Source organism: Microcaecilia unicolor, chromosome 1 (genome assembly GCF_901765095.1).
Source record: "Microcaecilia unicolor chromosome 1, aMicUni1.1, whole genome shotgun sequence".
NCBI classification, from domain to species: Eukaryota; Metazoa; Chordata; class Amphibia; order Gymnophiona; family Siphonopidae; genus Microcaecilia; species Microcaecilia unicolor.
In genome coordinates, this window is record NC_044031.1 from 725474348 (window position 1) to 725490218 (window position 15871).

Genomic DNA, 15871 nt, shown 5'->3' on the forward strand with positions numbered 1-15871 from the left:
ATTCCATCCTCATCCTCCTCGACCTATCTGCCGCCTTTGACACCGTCAATCATAATTTACTTCTTGACACACTGTCCTCATTTGGGTTCCAGGGCTCCATCCTCTCCTGGTTCTCCTCGTATCTTTCCCAACGCACCTTCAGAGTATTTTCTAATGGCTCTTCTTCCACCTCCGTCCCGCTCTCTGTTGGGGTCCCTCAAGGATCTGTCCTTGGACCGCTTCTTTTCTCGATATACACCTCTTCACTGGGCTCATTGATCTCATCACATGGTTTCCAGTACCATCTCTATGCTGATGATACCCAGCTTTACCTCTCCACTCCCGACATCACAGTTGAAACCCAGGTCAAAGTTTCGGCCTGCCTTTCAGACATCGCTGCCTGGATGTCCAACCGGCATCTGAAACTGAACATGGCAAAGACTGAGCTCCTTGTCTTTCCACCCAAACCCTCTTCTCCTCTTCCCCCACTTTCTGTCTCTGTTGACAACGCCCTCATCCTCCCCGTCTCTTCAGCCCGCAATCTCGGAGTCATTTTTGACTCCTCCCTCTCCTTCTCTGCCCATATCCAGCAGACAGCTAAGACCTGTCGCTTCTTCCTCTATAATATTAGCAAAATGCGCCCATTCCTCTCTGAACAGACCACCCGAACCCTCGTCCAATCGCTCGTTCCTGTCGTCTTGACTATTGCAACCTTCTCCTCGTTGGCCTCCCGCTTAGCCTCCTATCCCCACTTCAATCTGTCCAAAATTCTGCCGCACGTCTTGTCTACCGCGCGAACTGATACTCTCATATCACCCCTCTCCTCAAGTTGCTTCACTGGTTCCCGATCCGCTACCGTATACAGTTCAAGCTTCTCCTATTGACCTTCAAGTGCACTCAATCTGCAGCCCCCCATTACCTCTCTACCCTCCTCTCCCCATATGTTCCCACCCGTAACCTCCGCTCTCAGGACAAATCACTCCTTTCTGTACCCTTCTCCACCACCGCTAACTCCAGACTTCGCCCCTTCTGCCTAGCATCACCTTATGCCTGGAACAGACTTCCTGAGCCCATACGCCATGCGCCCTCCCTGCCCATTTTCAAGTACTTACTCAAGGCCCATTTCTTCTCCCTTGCTTTTGGTGCCTAACCACCTTCCCATTCCTGATACCTACACGGACTACATAGTTTTTACCTTTAGATTGTAAGCTCTCTTGAGCAGGGACTGTCCTTCCCCATGTTTAAACTTGTACAGCGCTGCGTAACCCTGGCAGCGCTATAGAAATGCTAAGTAGTAGTAGTAAATAAAGCATAGAGAAAATAGAGCATGGTGAACAAACAGCTCACCGAATATCTGGACAGGTTCTCCATATTCAATGAATTGCAGTCTGGATTTCGTACCCTTCACAGCACTGAAACTGTGCTTGTCACACTTCTATCAAGCTTCAAGCAAGAAATAGCATTAGGGAGAAGCATTCTTTTACTACAATTTGACTTGTCAAGTGCTTTTGACATGGTGGATCACGCCATCCTGTTGAGACTTCTCGACTGCTTTGGTGTTGGAGGGCATGTCCTAGCCTGGCTAGCCAGTTTCTTAACCACCAGGACCTACCAAGTGGTCCAACTCACGGTTATCCTCTCCGTGGCACCAGGTCTGTGGAGTGCCCCAAGGCTCGCCGCTCTCCCCTACTCTCTTCAACGTGATGTTGATTCCCCTGGCCGCGGCCCTTTCAAAGCTGGGTCTTCACCCATTTATCTATGCAGACGATGTCACTACTTACATCCCATTTCGGACAAGCTTCGTGGAAATTACTACTGACATTAGCCTTGGACTACACACCATGCTCACCTGGGCCAACTCCTTCAAGTTAAAGCTTAACACTGAAAAAACTTACTGTCTTATGCTTACCTCTCCCTTTAATAAATTCAAACCCGCTACCTTAACCGTACCAGGCTTTACTTTGCCCATCTCTGAGAGCCTACGTATACTAGGTGTTATTGTGGACCGGAACTTAACGCTGCTGGATCATACCATCTCAACCACCAAGGAAGCATGCACCTCTCTCTGGCAGCTAAAATGATTGAAACCTTATTTCCCAAGAGGAGTGTTTTGCAATTTAGTCAGATCGTTAGTCTTAAGCCGGCTAGATTACTGCAATGGCATATACGCAGGGTGCACAGGCGTACTCCTAAAAAAACTACAAACCGTCCAAAACACAGCAGCTCGACTTATCTATGGAGCGTCAAAGTTCACCTGTTCAAGCCGCTTTGTGAGAAGCTACACTGGCTTCCTGTGCAGGAGCGTATAACTTTTAAAATCTGTACTCTATCACTGACCTTTTTAGGACAGGGAGCAAGGAACAGGGACTCTGCTGTCTATAGCGAACACCTCACCTCCCAGCAGCTGATGAACATTTTGGGGGGGAGGTGGGAGAGGACGGAGGAGAGGAATAGAGCCGAGCTGATGGAGAGTGGAATATAATTAATGGAATGAAATCCTGATATGTTTGGATTTGAGCCCCCCAGACTGCTGGGGGTGCATACAGATGGCAAAGTTGGAGACTGGTTATTACTGGTTCCACATGCGGTTGTTATCAGTTTATGGGGTCGTTTATCAAAGGGAGGACGGGTTGAGGGGGGAGGGAGGGAGTGGGAGAGGTAGAGGGTGCTAACTATTAAAAATTTATGGATATTGTTCTAAATCGGATCAGATGTTATTTGTGTTTGCGTAATGAGGAGCTTTGCTCAGCTCCAAGTGTTAAATGTATTGTGATGGCAAGTTGGATGAAAGTTCCATAATAAAAACCGTTTAAACATAAAATCTGTACTCTAGTCCACAAGATTCTCTATGGAGCAGCCCCAGTGTACATGGATGCCCTTGTCAACCTAACACCAAGAAACTTGCTCAGAACTGCCCGTTCTTACTTAAACCTCCATTACCCTCCGTGTTCTAGACTCAAGTATAAAACCACATATGCTTCCACCTTTTCCTATGTCAGTACTCACTTGTGGAATGCACTACCTAAATCAGTGAAAACGATTCAAGATCACCTGGATTTCAGGAAGTCGCTCAAGAACTGCTTATTTGGGCAAGCGTACCCTAAAGATCCTGTCCTGCCTCACTGACCTCAAGACACTGCTCTTATGGACTGACCCACTTTCTCTTTGCCTCTCCACCCCACTTATCCCTTTTTGTACTTGCCTATTTGTTATTTATTAATTGTTGTAAGCCACATTGAGCCTGCCAGCGGTGGGAAATTGTGGGATATAAGTGCTGTAAATAAATAAAAAAATAAATTCATGTAAAATCAAGCTATAGGACTTCCTGTTTTAACAAGTCCACTGTCAGGAAGTTAAGTTCCTGTTTTGTGTGACAGTGGAAGCCCCCTTTTATGAGGAATACCCTAGTGGTTAGTGCAGCAGACTTTGATCCTGGGGAACTGGGCTCAATTCCCACTGCAGCTCTTGTGACTCTGGACAAGTCACTTAACCCTCCATTGCCCCAGGTACAAATAAGTGCCTGTATATACTATGTAAACCGCTTTGAATGTAGTTGCAAAAACCACAGAAAAGAGGTATATCAAGTCCCATTTCCCTTTCCCTATTTCAGATTCTACATAGAATGTTGCTAGTGGAAGTGTAGCCTAGTGCATTGGTTCCCATACCTGATCCTGGACGCACCCCATCCAGTCAGGTTTTCAGGATACCCACAATGAATATTCATGAGAGAGATTTGCATGCACAGCCTCTACTGCATGCAGATCTATCGCATGAGTATTCATTGTGGATATGCTGAAAAAATGACTGGCTGGGGTGCTTCCAGGATTAGATTTGGGAACCACTGGCCTAGTGGTTAGTGCAGCTGATCCTGGAGAATGTAGTTGCAAAAACCACAGAAAGGCAGTATATTAGGTCCCATTCCATTTCCCTATGTATGATCTTCTGTACCTGTATGCACATAATGAATATCAAAAAACAGCCGTATGTCCAAGGTGTGTCAATATGTTGAGCATTAAGGGAAGTAAACAGCGATAAAGAACAGTCCTTGCTGTGGGTAATATAGAATTGTCAAACTAATTAAGACACAGTACAGGAGGTATTTTGCTAATGGAACCTCCATAAGGTTCGCTTGTAATTATGAGTCATGAACAAGTGTTCTTTTCCTGTACTGAGGAGGAGTGAGTGACACATCTTCCAAAAATGTCTTGTTTTGCTGCTTTTGCCCAAATGCCTTAATGAGCCTTTATGCAGAAAGATATTTTTGTCTAGTATTGCAAATTTAAAGAGTTGTTCTTACTTGTATCTATGTAATAATATTTCAAAATAACATTGCACCTGTTTTTACATTCCTGGGCTGTAATTCCAGAAGCATTCTGATGTATGTTTGTATTAAAAAAAAAAACTGTGCTGTAATAAACACCTTAGAACCCAATTTAAAGAATCTCAGCGGTACCACTCCAGTAGCTCATAAAGGGGGTCATTTTCAAAGCACTTAGACTTACAGAGTTCCAGAGAGGGGCATAATCGTAAGGGACTGCCCATCTCTAAGGGCGCCCATCTCTGGGAACGGATATGAGAAGAGGCGGTCCCAACCGTATTATCGAAAAAGATGGGCGGCCATCTTTTCTTTTGATAATACGGTTGGGCCCAGCCAAATGTCAGAGATGGGCAGGTTTGAGATGGTCGGCATCGGTTTTCAGCAATAATGGAAACCGAAGGCGGCCATCTCAAAAACGAACAACTCCAAGGCATTTGGTCGTAGGAGGGGCCAGGATTCGTAGTGCACTGGTCCCCCTGACATGCCAGGACACCAACCAGGCACCCTAGGGGGCACTTTTAAAAATTAAAAAAAAAACATTAAAATACCTCCCAGGTGCATAGATAGCTCCCTTACCTTGGGTGCTGAGCCCCCCAAATCCCCCCCCCCCAAAACCCATTACCCACAACTGTACACCATTACCATAGCCCCTGTGGGTGAAGGGGGGCACCTACATATGGGTACAGTGGGTTTTGGGGGGGTTTGGAGGGCTCACATTTATCACCACAAGTGTAACAGGTAGGGGGGGATGGGCCTGGGTCCACCTGCCTGAAGTGCACTACACCCACTAAAAACTGCTCCAGGGACCTGCATACTGCTGTCATGGAGCTGGGAAAAAAAAGTTTTTAAAGTACTTTTTTTTTGGGTGGGAGGGTGTTAGTGACCACTGGGGAGTCAGGGGAGGTCATCCCTGATGCCCTCCGGTGGTCATCTGGGCAGTTCAGGCACCTTTTTGGGACTTGGACCTAAAAAAAGGGTCCAAAAAAAGCGACCTAAATTTTCCCTACGGGCGCCCTTCTTTTTTCCGTTATGGCCTGAAGCCGCCCATCTGTTAACCTCTCCCATGCCCGCCCCTGTCCCACCTTCGCTACTGTGCCAACATGCCCCCGTGAACTTTGTTCGTCTCCGCGGCGGAGTGCAGTTGAAAGCGTCCAAAATCGGCTTTCGATTATACCAATTTGGGTGCCCTCGGGAGATGGGCGCCCTTCTCCTTTCGAAAATAAGCTGGACAAGTTACTACAAGGCTCATTTTTGAAAGAAATGTTCAAAAAGTGTCATAAGGCACCATTTGGATGGATTTCTTCTCAAAACGTCCAAATTGGTATTTTCGATACCTATTTTGCAGATATTTATCTATGCAATTTGTCTGCAGTGTGTCCAAATCACAAGGGGAGGATGTCGGCGTGGGGGGGGGGGGGCGTTTTGAAGACATGTGTATAACACTTGGACGTTTTATAGCCATAAAAGAACAAAACCAAAAAAATGTCTAGGGCAAAAAAACTTTTTGGTCTAGATCTGTTTTTCTAATGAATAAGACACAAAAAGTGCCCTAAATCACCAGATAACCACAGGAGAGATTCAGGGGTGTGACACCCTTACTCCCCCAGTGGTTACTGACCCTCACCCCCCAAGAAAAAATGTGAATAAAAATATACTCACCAACCTCTATGCCAGCCTCAGATATTATACTCAGGTCCCTGAAGTAGTCTAGTGGTGTGTGCAGTGTATTGTAAACAGATGGACCCAGGCCCATACCTCTCAATACCTGTTACACTTATGGTGGAAACTGTGAGTCCTCCAAACTCACTAAAAACCCACTGTACTCACATATAGGTGCCCCCTTCACCCATAGAGGCTATCGTAGTGGTGTACAGTTGGGGGTAGTGGGTTCTGGGTAGATTTTGGAGGGATCTAAACCACCATAAAGAGCAAACAAGGATATGCTAAAAAATATTTGATGTATGTATTTTTAAATAGAGGAAAAGCCTCAAAACCTAGAGGAACACTATCGTTGATATCAGCATAAGGAGGTCCTCTAAATCATCATAGGCAAAAACCTCTTCTAAATATGGCTAATATGCTCAAAATACTTTTCACAAAAATACCATGTGAAATTTCACTAATCGGTTACTTATCCTTTTATAAAACAGTCAACAGACACCATCCACGGCCCAACTCCGGCCAAAGTTTCGAAATACTGCCTCAGGGTCCGTGGTGTTTGACTGAAAAGATAAGGCGATATCTCTAACTGGACTCATTTGCCAAGAAAGGGGAGCAACAGTGAGATTTCAACTTTATATAAATGCTCCCAGGTACACAACAGTGCCCTCTAGAGTGCCCATTGCTCTCCTAGGATGTCCGGGGAACCAGTCTGCTAAAAATGCTGGCCCCCTCCTACATCCCAATGGCTTGATTTTGTGTGGTGTTAACTTGTGCGCTTTTTTTTTTTTTTCAAAAATGGCCTAAAAAGATAATGCACAAAGAACAAAATCTTGTTTGAAAAAAAAAATTGACGTTTTTCTTTTTTCGAAAATGGTCACATCTGCTATTTGAAGTTGGGATGTTTAGCACAAAACATCCAAAGTCTGACTTAGACGTCATATCAAAAATGCCCCTCCACGTAACTTTAGAAGTCTAAGTGCTTTGAAAATACGCCTCCATATCATTGCTACCCAAGCTTTATGTACCAAATCATCATTGGTTCTAAGGTGTTTATTATTACAGTAGAGTTCTGTCTATTGGATGATATTATATGCTCTACTTCTAGTATTTGAGGGTGTATTTTATAAAATGCATAGAGTGCATGCATGTATTTATACCTCCTTTTCTGGAGTAGGTATAAATTTGTACTTGTGCATTTGCACATAAGTGCCTGTGTTGCCTTTTATAAAATAGGCACCTAATCACAGGAACATAATCACAGAGGCATTTTCAATATGGTAATACTAGAGCCAACTAAGGAACAGGTTATTTTGAGTTAGTCTTCACTGGACCAAACTTGCTTTCCTTGTACCATCACCATCCAGCTGGATAGGCAGTGTCTTAAAAGGTGGAGGATAAAGTATTTTTACTTTTGACATTATATCCCACATTATCCCAAGCAAACTCGAGTTCAATGTAGCTTATATTTGAAAAATACAGTGAGAAAGAATAATAGAATTCAGTTATATTATGGGAGCAAATAGATGGATATGTCTGAAACATTTAACAAAGTTGAGAATAGCATGTATACCCAACTGAGCATTTAATCACCTTCACACTTCTTCACCCCCCCCCTCAGCCCCGTCCAACTTTAACCACTACCTCCAGGAACCTCCAGGCTATTGACCCTCCCACCCTATCCTCTAGTATTTCTAATCTCCTCCCCTCCATCATGTCCTCCGAGTCTGTCTCCACTTACAATGCCACTCTCTCCTCTGCTCTGGACACTCTCGCACCATCCATCTCCCGTCCCACAAAGCGTGCTAATCCCCAGCCCTGGCTGACCCCTTGCATCCGCTACCTTTGCTCCTGCGCCCGATCTGCTGAACGCCTCTGGAGGAAATCTCGCACCCATTCAGACTTCCTTCACTACAAATTCATGCTATCCTCCTTCCACTCCTCCCTATTCCTTGCCAAAAAGGACTATTACACCCAATTGACCAACTCTCTCAGCTCCAACCCCTGTCATCTCTTCGCCACCCTTAACTCCCTCCTCAAAGTGCCCTCCGCTCCCACCCCCCCTCGCTCTCTCCTCAATCAGTGGCTGATTACTTCCGCGACAAGGTGCAAAAGATCAACCTTGAGTTCACTACCAAGTCATCTCCTCTTCACCCTTCAACTCTTGCCCTCAACCAACCAACCCAGGCCTCTTTCTCCTCCTTTCTTGTCATCACGAGGAGGAAACCGCTCGCCTTCTTTTCTCCTCGAAATGCACCACCGTTCACTTGTCTACTAGATTGTAAGCTCTTTGAGCAGGGACTGTCCCTCTATGTAAATTGTACAGCGCTGCGTAACCCTAGTAGTGCTTTAGAAATGTTAAGTAGTAGTAGTAGTAAAAGTCTGTTCTTTAATGATGTTCAAGAATCATAGCCATATGTATAAACATACACACACCAGAACAGGCATCTATACACATATTGTAAAAGTAAACAACAACTTCTAGAGAGTACATCCAAAGCTTAATTTTTATTTTCTCATTTCCATTTTCCAAAATTCTAGACAGTAGATGTTCAGATCAGCAGGATCCAAAGCAGTCCAAAACAAGTAGTAGGATTCACCTTTGGGTTTAAAAAGCAAAACCACGTGCATGTAAGGACTGGATAAAGGAATTAAAACAAAGTTTAAAGCAAATGCCCTTAATATGTAATACTTGGTAGCAATAATGAAACAATGATGGAATATTCACATAGCAAGCAGCCTGAACAAACAGATTTATTTTCCACTGAACATAATTAACTTTGTATGAACGTGGTAGCTAACAGTGTGCTGAAATGGACAATGCAGCCACATTCAGACTGACTCTGGACAGAGCTTCTGCATGAAGAAGCCCTTCCCTCATTATTCAATACCTCTCTGTGAAATAGAAGTAACAAGAAGGCAAGTAAGTTCCCACATGCCATCTTTTTCTTTTGATGTAGACACAGGAAAAAAAAAGATGTTAAATGCTCCCAGGTGTCAAACTAATTAATGTTTTTTTTTTTCAGAATTGTATTTATAAATAGTAAGTCTGATTGTTAAGCACCTGATTCTCTTAACATGATGTCTGTTTTGGTGGCCCTATACTAGGTGAAAACATCTCTGCACGAGTATGAGCAGTCCCTATAACTGGCCCTTCCAATTGACACAATGATTTACAATTTAGAACTAATTACTCAATACTTCCCTGTGTACATCCGCATGCTGCAAAACCGGCATGTTTGAAAATATAAGCGAGATCAAATAAAAATGTTACAAATGTTAAAGGTTGACATCATAGATAGAGCAGCTCATAGGTTTGCTTGTTTTGTTTTGGGTGAATGGGGAGACCAACCTAATTGGCTTCAACTTTTTGATGTCTCCTGTTCCAGCTCCCTGCACCACTGCCCTCCTTCAATTTTCTGGGCCGACGGCAGCATCAATGAGGTAAACACACTGTCTTCAGTGGCTCTGGAAAATCTTCCTCTGTTGCATTGTCCCTCCTAGGCGGGACAGGAAATTGTAGCAGAGCAAAGGAAAAGCTTCTGGGCTGTTGAAGGCAGTGCGTTTACCTCACTGATGCTGCCAGTGGCCTGGAAAATTGAAGGGCAGTGTGCAGGGAGCAGGACAGCAGGTATAACTTGTCTGGAATGTTTTTACGTTTGGGGAGCGTGCCAGGTGCCCTTGACCTGGATTGGCCACTGTCGGTGACAGGATGCTGGGCTAGATGGACCTTTGGTCTTTCCCAGTATGGCACTACTTATGTACTTATGTACTTATGTTTTGATTCAATTAAATTCAGTTCACAAAAAAAATTGGTTATTCAATTTGATTCAACTTGATTGAAATAATATTAGCATATTGGTCTCATTATAATAGACATAGGGTTACCATTTTTTGTCTTTAAAAAAAAAAGAGGACACATGCCCCGCCCCATTTCACGCCCCATCCCTTGTCACACCTCATCCCGCCCCTTGTTGCACCTCGCCCCGCCCCCCTGTCACATTTTCCCCTCCCCTCCCCCCGGCCCCGTCACCACCTCTCCCCCTTACTCACTATCTTCCCTGGTGGTCTAGTGACTTCTTCGGGCCAGGAAAGAGCCCCCTCTTTCCTGCCAGGAGTGCTGCTCTGCATCCTGTATGCTGCCTGTGAAGGTCTCGGCGAGATTCAAAATGGCCGCCGAGAATTGAAGCGGACTCGCAAGACTTCAATTCTCGGCGGTCATTTTGAATCTCGCTGAGATCGTCACAGGCAGCATACAGGATGCAGAGCAGCATGCCGGGCAGGAAAGAGGGGGCTCTTTCCTGCCCCAATGTCACTAGACCACCAGGGAAGATCGTGAGTAAGGGGAGGGCTGCCGCCCGCCCACCCATTTGTCCAGAAATCCGGACAAATGGGCAGGCTGGCCAAAACCCGTCCGGACACCCGGACATGTCCTCAAAAAGAGGACATGTCCGGGTAAATCCGGATGTTTGGTAACCCTAAATAGACAGAGTTAAAAAAAAGTGTCTCCTTAGCCCCTTCCTCAGCTTCATCCATGATGATTTCAGATCAAGAGGAATAGATACCCTAGCAGGCATATAATTTAAGAAATGGCCTAGTAGGTAGAGCAGCTGGCTCTGAGCCAGGGAAGCCAAGGTTATAAACCAAGTTTTCCTAGTCACACTTCTTTTCTTGACCTCAGGCACTTTAGATTGTGAGCCCTTCTGGATGTGAAATTATGTAGTGTTCCTCAACCTGCCTTGAGCTCAGATTTGGAGGAGGTGGGTAATTAAAGCTAAATAGCATTCAGTGAAAGGCATACATGGAATTCTGTGGGGGAAGGGAGAGAAAAGTGGCAGCCCTGTGCTTCTGGCACCTGTCACCCTTCCAACCAACCACTGCCAGTGCAGTTAAGCCCATCCCCATCCTGTTCTCTCTTGGTGCTGTATTGCTTCACTTATTCTTAGATCCGTATCCTTTTCTTCTTCCATCCGCTGCGTCGTACCCACTTTTCCAGTTCTCTGCATCTCTCTCTCAAACCCCATGCTCTGTTTTCACCTCCTTCCCCTGGTTGCTGCAGCTCTTACCTGGGCCCCAGAGCAGCAGGAGTATGCTGAGCACAGTCAACAGCAAAGTCCTCAGCTTATCCATCAGCCCGAGCAAAACGTGAAAAAAGTCGTCAGCCAAAACCGTGTCCCTTTGGGACAATCTCTATGTCTAGAGCTGGTGGCCAGTGGGACTTGGGACGGCAAGAGGGATGCAGCGGGGGAAGGCGGGAAGGTGACAGCATGGAGGGGGCGGGACACCGCATCCTGCGTGAGGGAGAGAAGAGCCCAGAGGGAAAGTGGTGGCAGAGGAAGGTGGCTAAAAGTGAAGGCTGATGAGTGAGTAAAAAAATCTGTTTTATCTAGAAATGAATCAATTTGCCAAAATCAAATTGGTGAATCGATTTGAATAGTGAATTGGACAGCACTACTGCAAGGAACGGTGTAGGGAGCAGGATGGTAGCCAGTAGTGCATAAAAAGCCAGGCGCTTGACTGGCCATCAGGGTTGGGGGGCCTGAGGCTGGAATGTGGGGGTGCCTGGGCTCCCAAGGCCCCCTATAGCTACACAACTGGCATATAGTCTAAATTGAATGTTAAAGCATTTAAGCACCTGGCATAATGGCAACAAAAAAAAATATTAGTGCTGAGAAACATGATCCCTGAGGGGCACCATTTTTAGATGATTTAACGTTGGAAATGTTCTCCTGCTGTGTGACACAAAACTGTCTCTCACTTAGGAAGGAGGCAAGCCAATTTAACACTCTGTCTTCAATCCCAATAGATTGCAATCTGTTCAACAAAATTGAGTGATTTGTTGAATCAAAAGCTGCTGAACTATCTAAAACCACTAATAGAAATCTCTTCCCATCATTAAAACCAGTACAAATATTGTCGAATAATGACAGTAATAATGTTTCAGTTTCGTGGTATTGCCTAAATCCAAATTAATATGTAAGATACGATTTTCTAAAAATTGAATGAGCTGGTTATACACAGTACGCTCTGTGCTTCTTTATCTTTGCCAAAAATGGCAACAAAGAAATAGGTCTATAATTATCTAGTGCACTCTTATCCTCTTTTTAAATTCTTTATCAATGGCCTCACAACAGCCCTTTTCAAAACACTTGTTAATTTCTGAGAAAATAGGTGCAGATACTTCTTTCATTGCCTTAAGTACAGTAGGTTGACAACTATCTCCTTTACAGTATCTGTTACTAACACTGGAGAAAATGTTTGCAACTAAATCTGACATAGTCAAATCAACGTTTGTCCAACATTCCTCTTTCTCAAGAGAACAAGTCATTTCATCTGGTACAATTATTTGATCAAGCCGATCCACGATTTTCTTAATTTTGTCAACAAAACCATTCGCTAAATCAGAACTCGAAATTAAGGGAGTCAACTAACACTTCTTTCCCTCTTCCCGTACTAATCCTGGCACAATATTAAAAAGCTCTTTTGTACCATGAGGGTCTTCCTGTATTATTTATCAAAATACACACCCTTTGCTGTTGTAATTGCTGCTCTATAGTCAACTAATTTTTCAAATAACTCCCCTGCAGTAAATCTGATGGATGCTTTTCCATTCTTTTTTACACTTCTGAAGTTAGAATTTGCACACATCACATTACAGAATACGCGTAGACTGCTGTGCGCATAAATTCTAATTCCAGTTAGTTTCAATTGCTTGTTAATTGGCAATTATCAGCACTGATTGGCTTGTCAACTAAGTTGCATGCATAAATCCAGAATACGACTGGATTTGCATGCACTATTTAAGTTGTGCTATATAGAATCCAGGAGATAATGCTAAGTAAATATTAGCACCTATGTTATAGAATCCACCCCCCCTTCCCCGGAGTCCTTATTTCCAAAACATTTGCAGAAATCATCTTTTTAGCTAGTAATTTTTGCACATAGTCTGTGTGTGGAAAATGTATTTAAATTTATCGTGGAAGATCTGTTGCAATACAAAATCATACCAAGGAATTTTTTCATGACAAATTTTGGGGGTCTTTTACTATGCTGAGACATCCATAGTAATATAATTTGTGCTAAATTGAACTTTTCCTTTAAAATCTATACAGCTTAGTATGTTTGAAATGAATGTGTGTTAGCATGAGTAGGTGTGAGGCATGGAGTCTCCACAGATACAGCCAAGTCACTGTGTAAAGTAGAACAAAACTGGCAACTCATAAACATAATTGTCAGGTTCTCAGGTTCAGAGCCTGCGGGGCCGGGCTCTGGAGCAAACGTGAGCCCTTGGGCTGCTGACGAGGAGTGACAGCAGCAGGCAAAACCCACCAACCAACGCTGGGCAAGCACACCGGCAGGGACTGCAGGCACCACCCAGCAACCGGAACACATGGACTGGAATCCCCCGGACTGGAGGACACCGGACTGGAACACTGGACTGGAATCCCCCGGACTGGAGGACACAGGACTGGAACACTGGACTGGAATTCCCCGGACTGGAACACTGGACTGGAGCACACTGGACTGGTCCGAACAGCTTCACCTGCACTTAGCTACTAAGCCCCCCAGGAGTTGAGCTTCTGGGTTCGAGTAGCCGGCAGGACTTACTGGATACCGGATGACACAGGGACCAGGATTGGAAACAGAAGTACTCCTAAACCTAAACTGATCTATGTGCTCCCAAGCCCTAAACCAGCAGGAGTGTTCCTAACAGTAAACTGACAAAAGGACTTCCTAAGCCCTATACTAAACAGGAGCTCCTAAGCCCTGCTCAAGAAAGGGACTTCCTAAGCCCTAAACTAACAGAGCAGGGAACTAAACACAAAGCTAACACAGGTGCTACTAAGCACCAAGCTACAAGCAGAGCTCTACACTAACAAGCTAAACACAAAACTAACAAGCTACCTAAGCACTGCTCTAGCAAGCTAGATACAAAACTAACAAGGTGCTTCCTAAGCACTACTCTGGCAAGCAACCAGAAGAGCTCCTAGCACTAAAGGGAAGACAGGGGAGCCACAAGGAAAAAGCAGGGAAGCTAACACATAAGCCAAAAGTGCTTCTAAAGCACCAAACACCAACAGCAAAGACTGCAATGCTCCCAATAGCACAAACACCAGAAGTACTTCTAACAGCAACAGAGCTTCCAAAGCCCTACACACAGCAATGCTTCCAAAACCAAGAGGGAAAAGCAGGGGAACCATAAGGGAAAAGCAGGAAAGCTAAACACACAAACACCAGTGCACACTGCACTAACACTAACCTGGACCTTAGCAAAATCAAGCAGGGAAACTAGACACAAAGTCAGAAGTGCACACTGCACCACCCTACCTAAAACAAACACAACCGTTGCAAAGGCTCTGAAACAACACCACTTCCTTATCAAGGCCCTCCCTGATGATGTCACACTCCCTAGACCTAGGCAAAAGCACACTGACCCAGAGAGGCCCAACCCACACCAATGCAACACTGTGAAGCACTTGAAGCCAGTACACCCAAAGAGAGGTAGAGCTAACTCAGTCCACCCACACAGCTGTAGTAAACTAAAACAATTAACCCCATGCTGCTGGAAGCTGCCAGCACAGAGAGACAGAGCCAGCTGAGAAAGGACAGAGAAAAGAAACAGAAGCCAGCTAAGAAGCTGACCCCCAGGAAAGAGGTAAGTTTGAGAGGGGTTCTGACCCCAATCATAGCAATAATGCTCTTGTAACCCCATTCTAGTACAAAGGGGTGCTTCTTGCCAGGCTTCAGCTAGTCCACATCTACACAGGAGCATCAACTCAAAGGTCAGCATTTAATAGACAAGGGAGGGTCTGGCTTCTGTTAAGCCACAAGGTCAGCAATTCACAATATTGAACTAAGAATTTTCCTACCTTGACTACTCTTCTGGTTCCTTGTCTTTAACTCAAAGGCTGTTCCTTCTTGCTTTGGGTTTTTACTTTCCTCTGACTGAACCATACCCGCTTGGCTTTAGCAGTCTAGAGCTGGAACTCTCTTAAAGTGACTCGGTGAGGGAGTGCACCTAAAGGGAACCAGGTTTATTCCACACACTCCATCACAGCAAGACTTTAGACCATGGTTTATAATGTGCATTACCAGTGTTTGGATTTGAATATTACATCCTCTGAAGGCCATCCTACTTCTTTTGTTATGAGGGCTGTGAAAGATTAGAGGAGGAGACCAACCAGCAGATCATTTCACTGTGAATACTCCTTTATTCAGAGTGGAAGAAATTCCACTGGATTTTGATGGCAATATATAGTTGAAATCTTAAAACTAAAGTAGTTCTTTTGGTTGTCATTGGCCATATTATCTGATTTTGTGCCACACTGATAATGGTTTATGCCTTTTATTTCTTAGCCATTAAAAGTGTAAGACCATAAAATACAGATGGAAAAGAAATTTAAGACTAGAGTCCCAGCATGAGGCAGTGGGATTAAGAAACTGGCAAGCTACCATTTTGATGAATCTAGCTAGTGTAGCTGCACTATTTTGAAGAAATATATATACTTTTTTAAAATTATTGTTAGTGTTCTAACTGATTTAAATTTAACATTTTCTGTTTCAGGGAAAGCTACAGGAACATTGGCCTGTATTGGGTAGGATCCATATTGATGAGCATAATTGTCTTTCTCCCTGGAAATATCGTGGGTAAGGATATATTTAACATAGTAACATAGTAGATGACGGCAGAAAAGACCTGCATGGTCCATCCAGTCTGCCCAACAAGAAAATTCATATGTGCTACTTTTGTGTATATCTTATCTTGATTTCTAACTGTCATTTTCAGGGCACAGACCGCAGAAGTCTGCCCAGCACTATCCCCGCCTCCCAACCACCAGCCCCACCACCGGCTCTGGCACAGACCGTATAAGTCTGCCTAGCACTATCCCCGCCTCCCAACCACCAGCCCCGCCT

At 44.5% G+C, this 15871-nt stretch overlaps 1 protein-coding gene across 1 annotated transcript in view; it reads left to right on the top strand.

Moving 5' to 3' along the window:
- The window catches only part of TM6SF1 (transmembrane 6 superfamily member 1), a 112073-nt gene that overhangs the window by 36224 nt on the left and 59978 nt on the right, over positions 1 to 15871 (top strand). The window contains exon 5 of the mRNA XM_030190424.1: positions 15522 to 15604. Within this exon, the coding sequence (XP_030046284.1) occupies positions 15522 to 15604 (83 nt within the window). The remainder of the gene's footprint in view (positions 1 to 15521; positions 15605 to 15871) is intronic.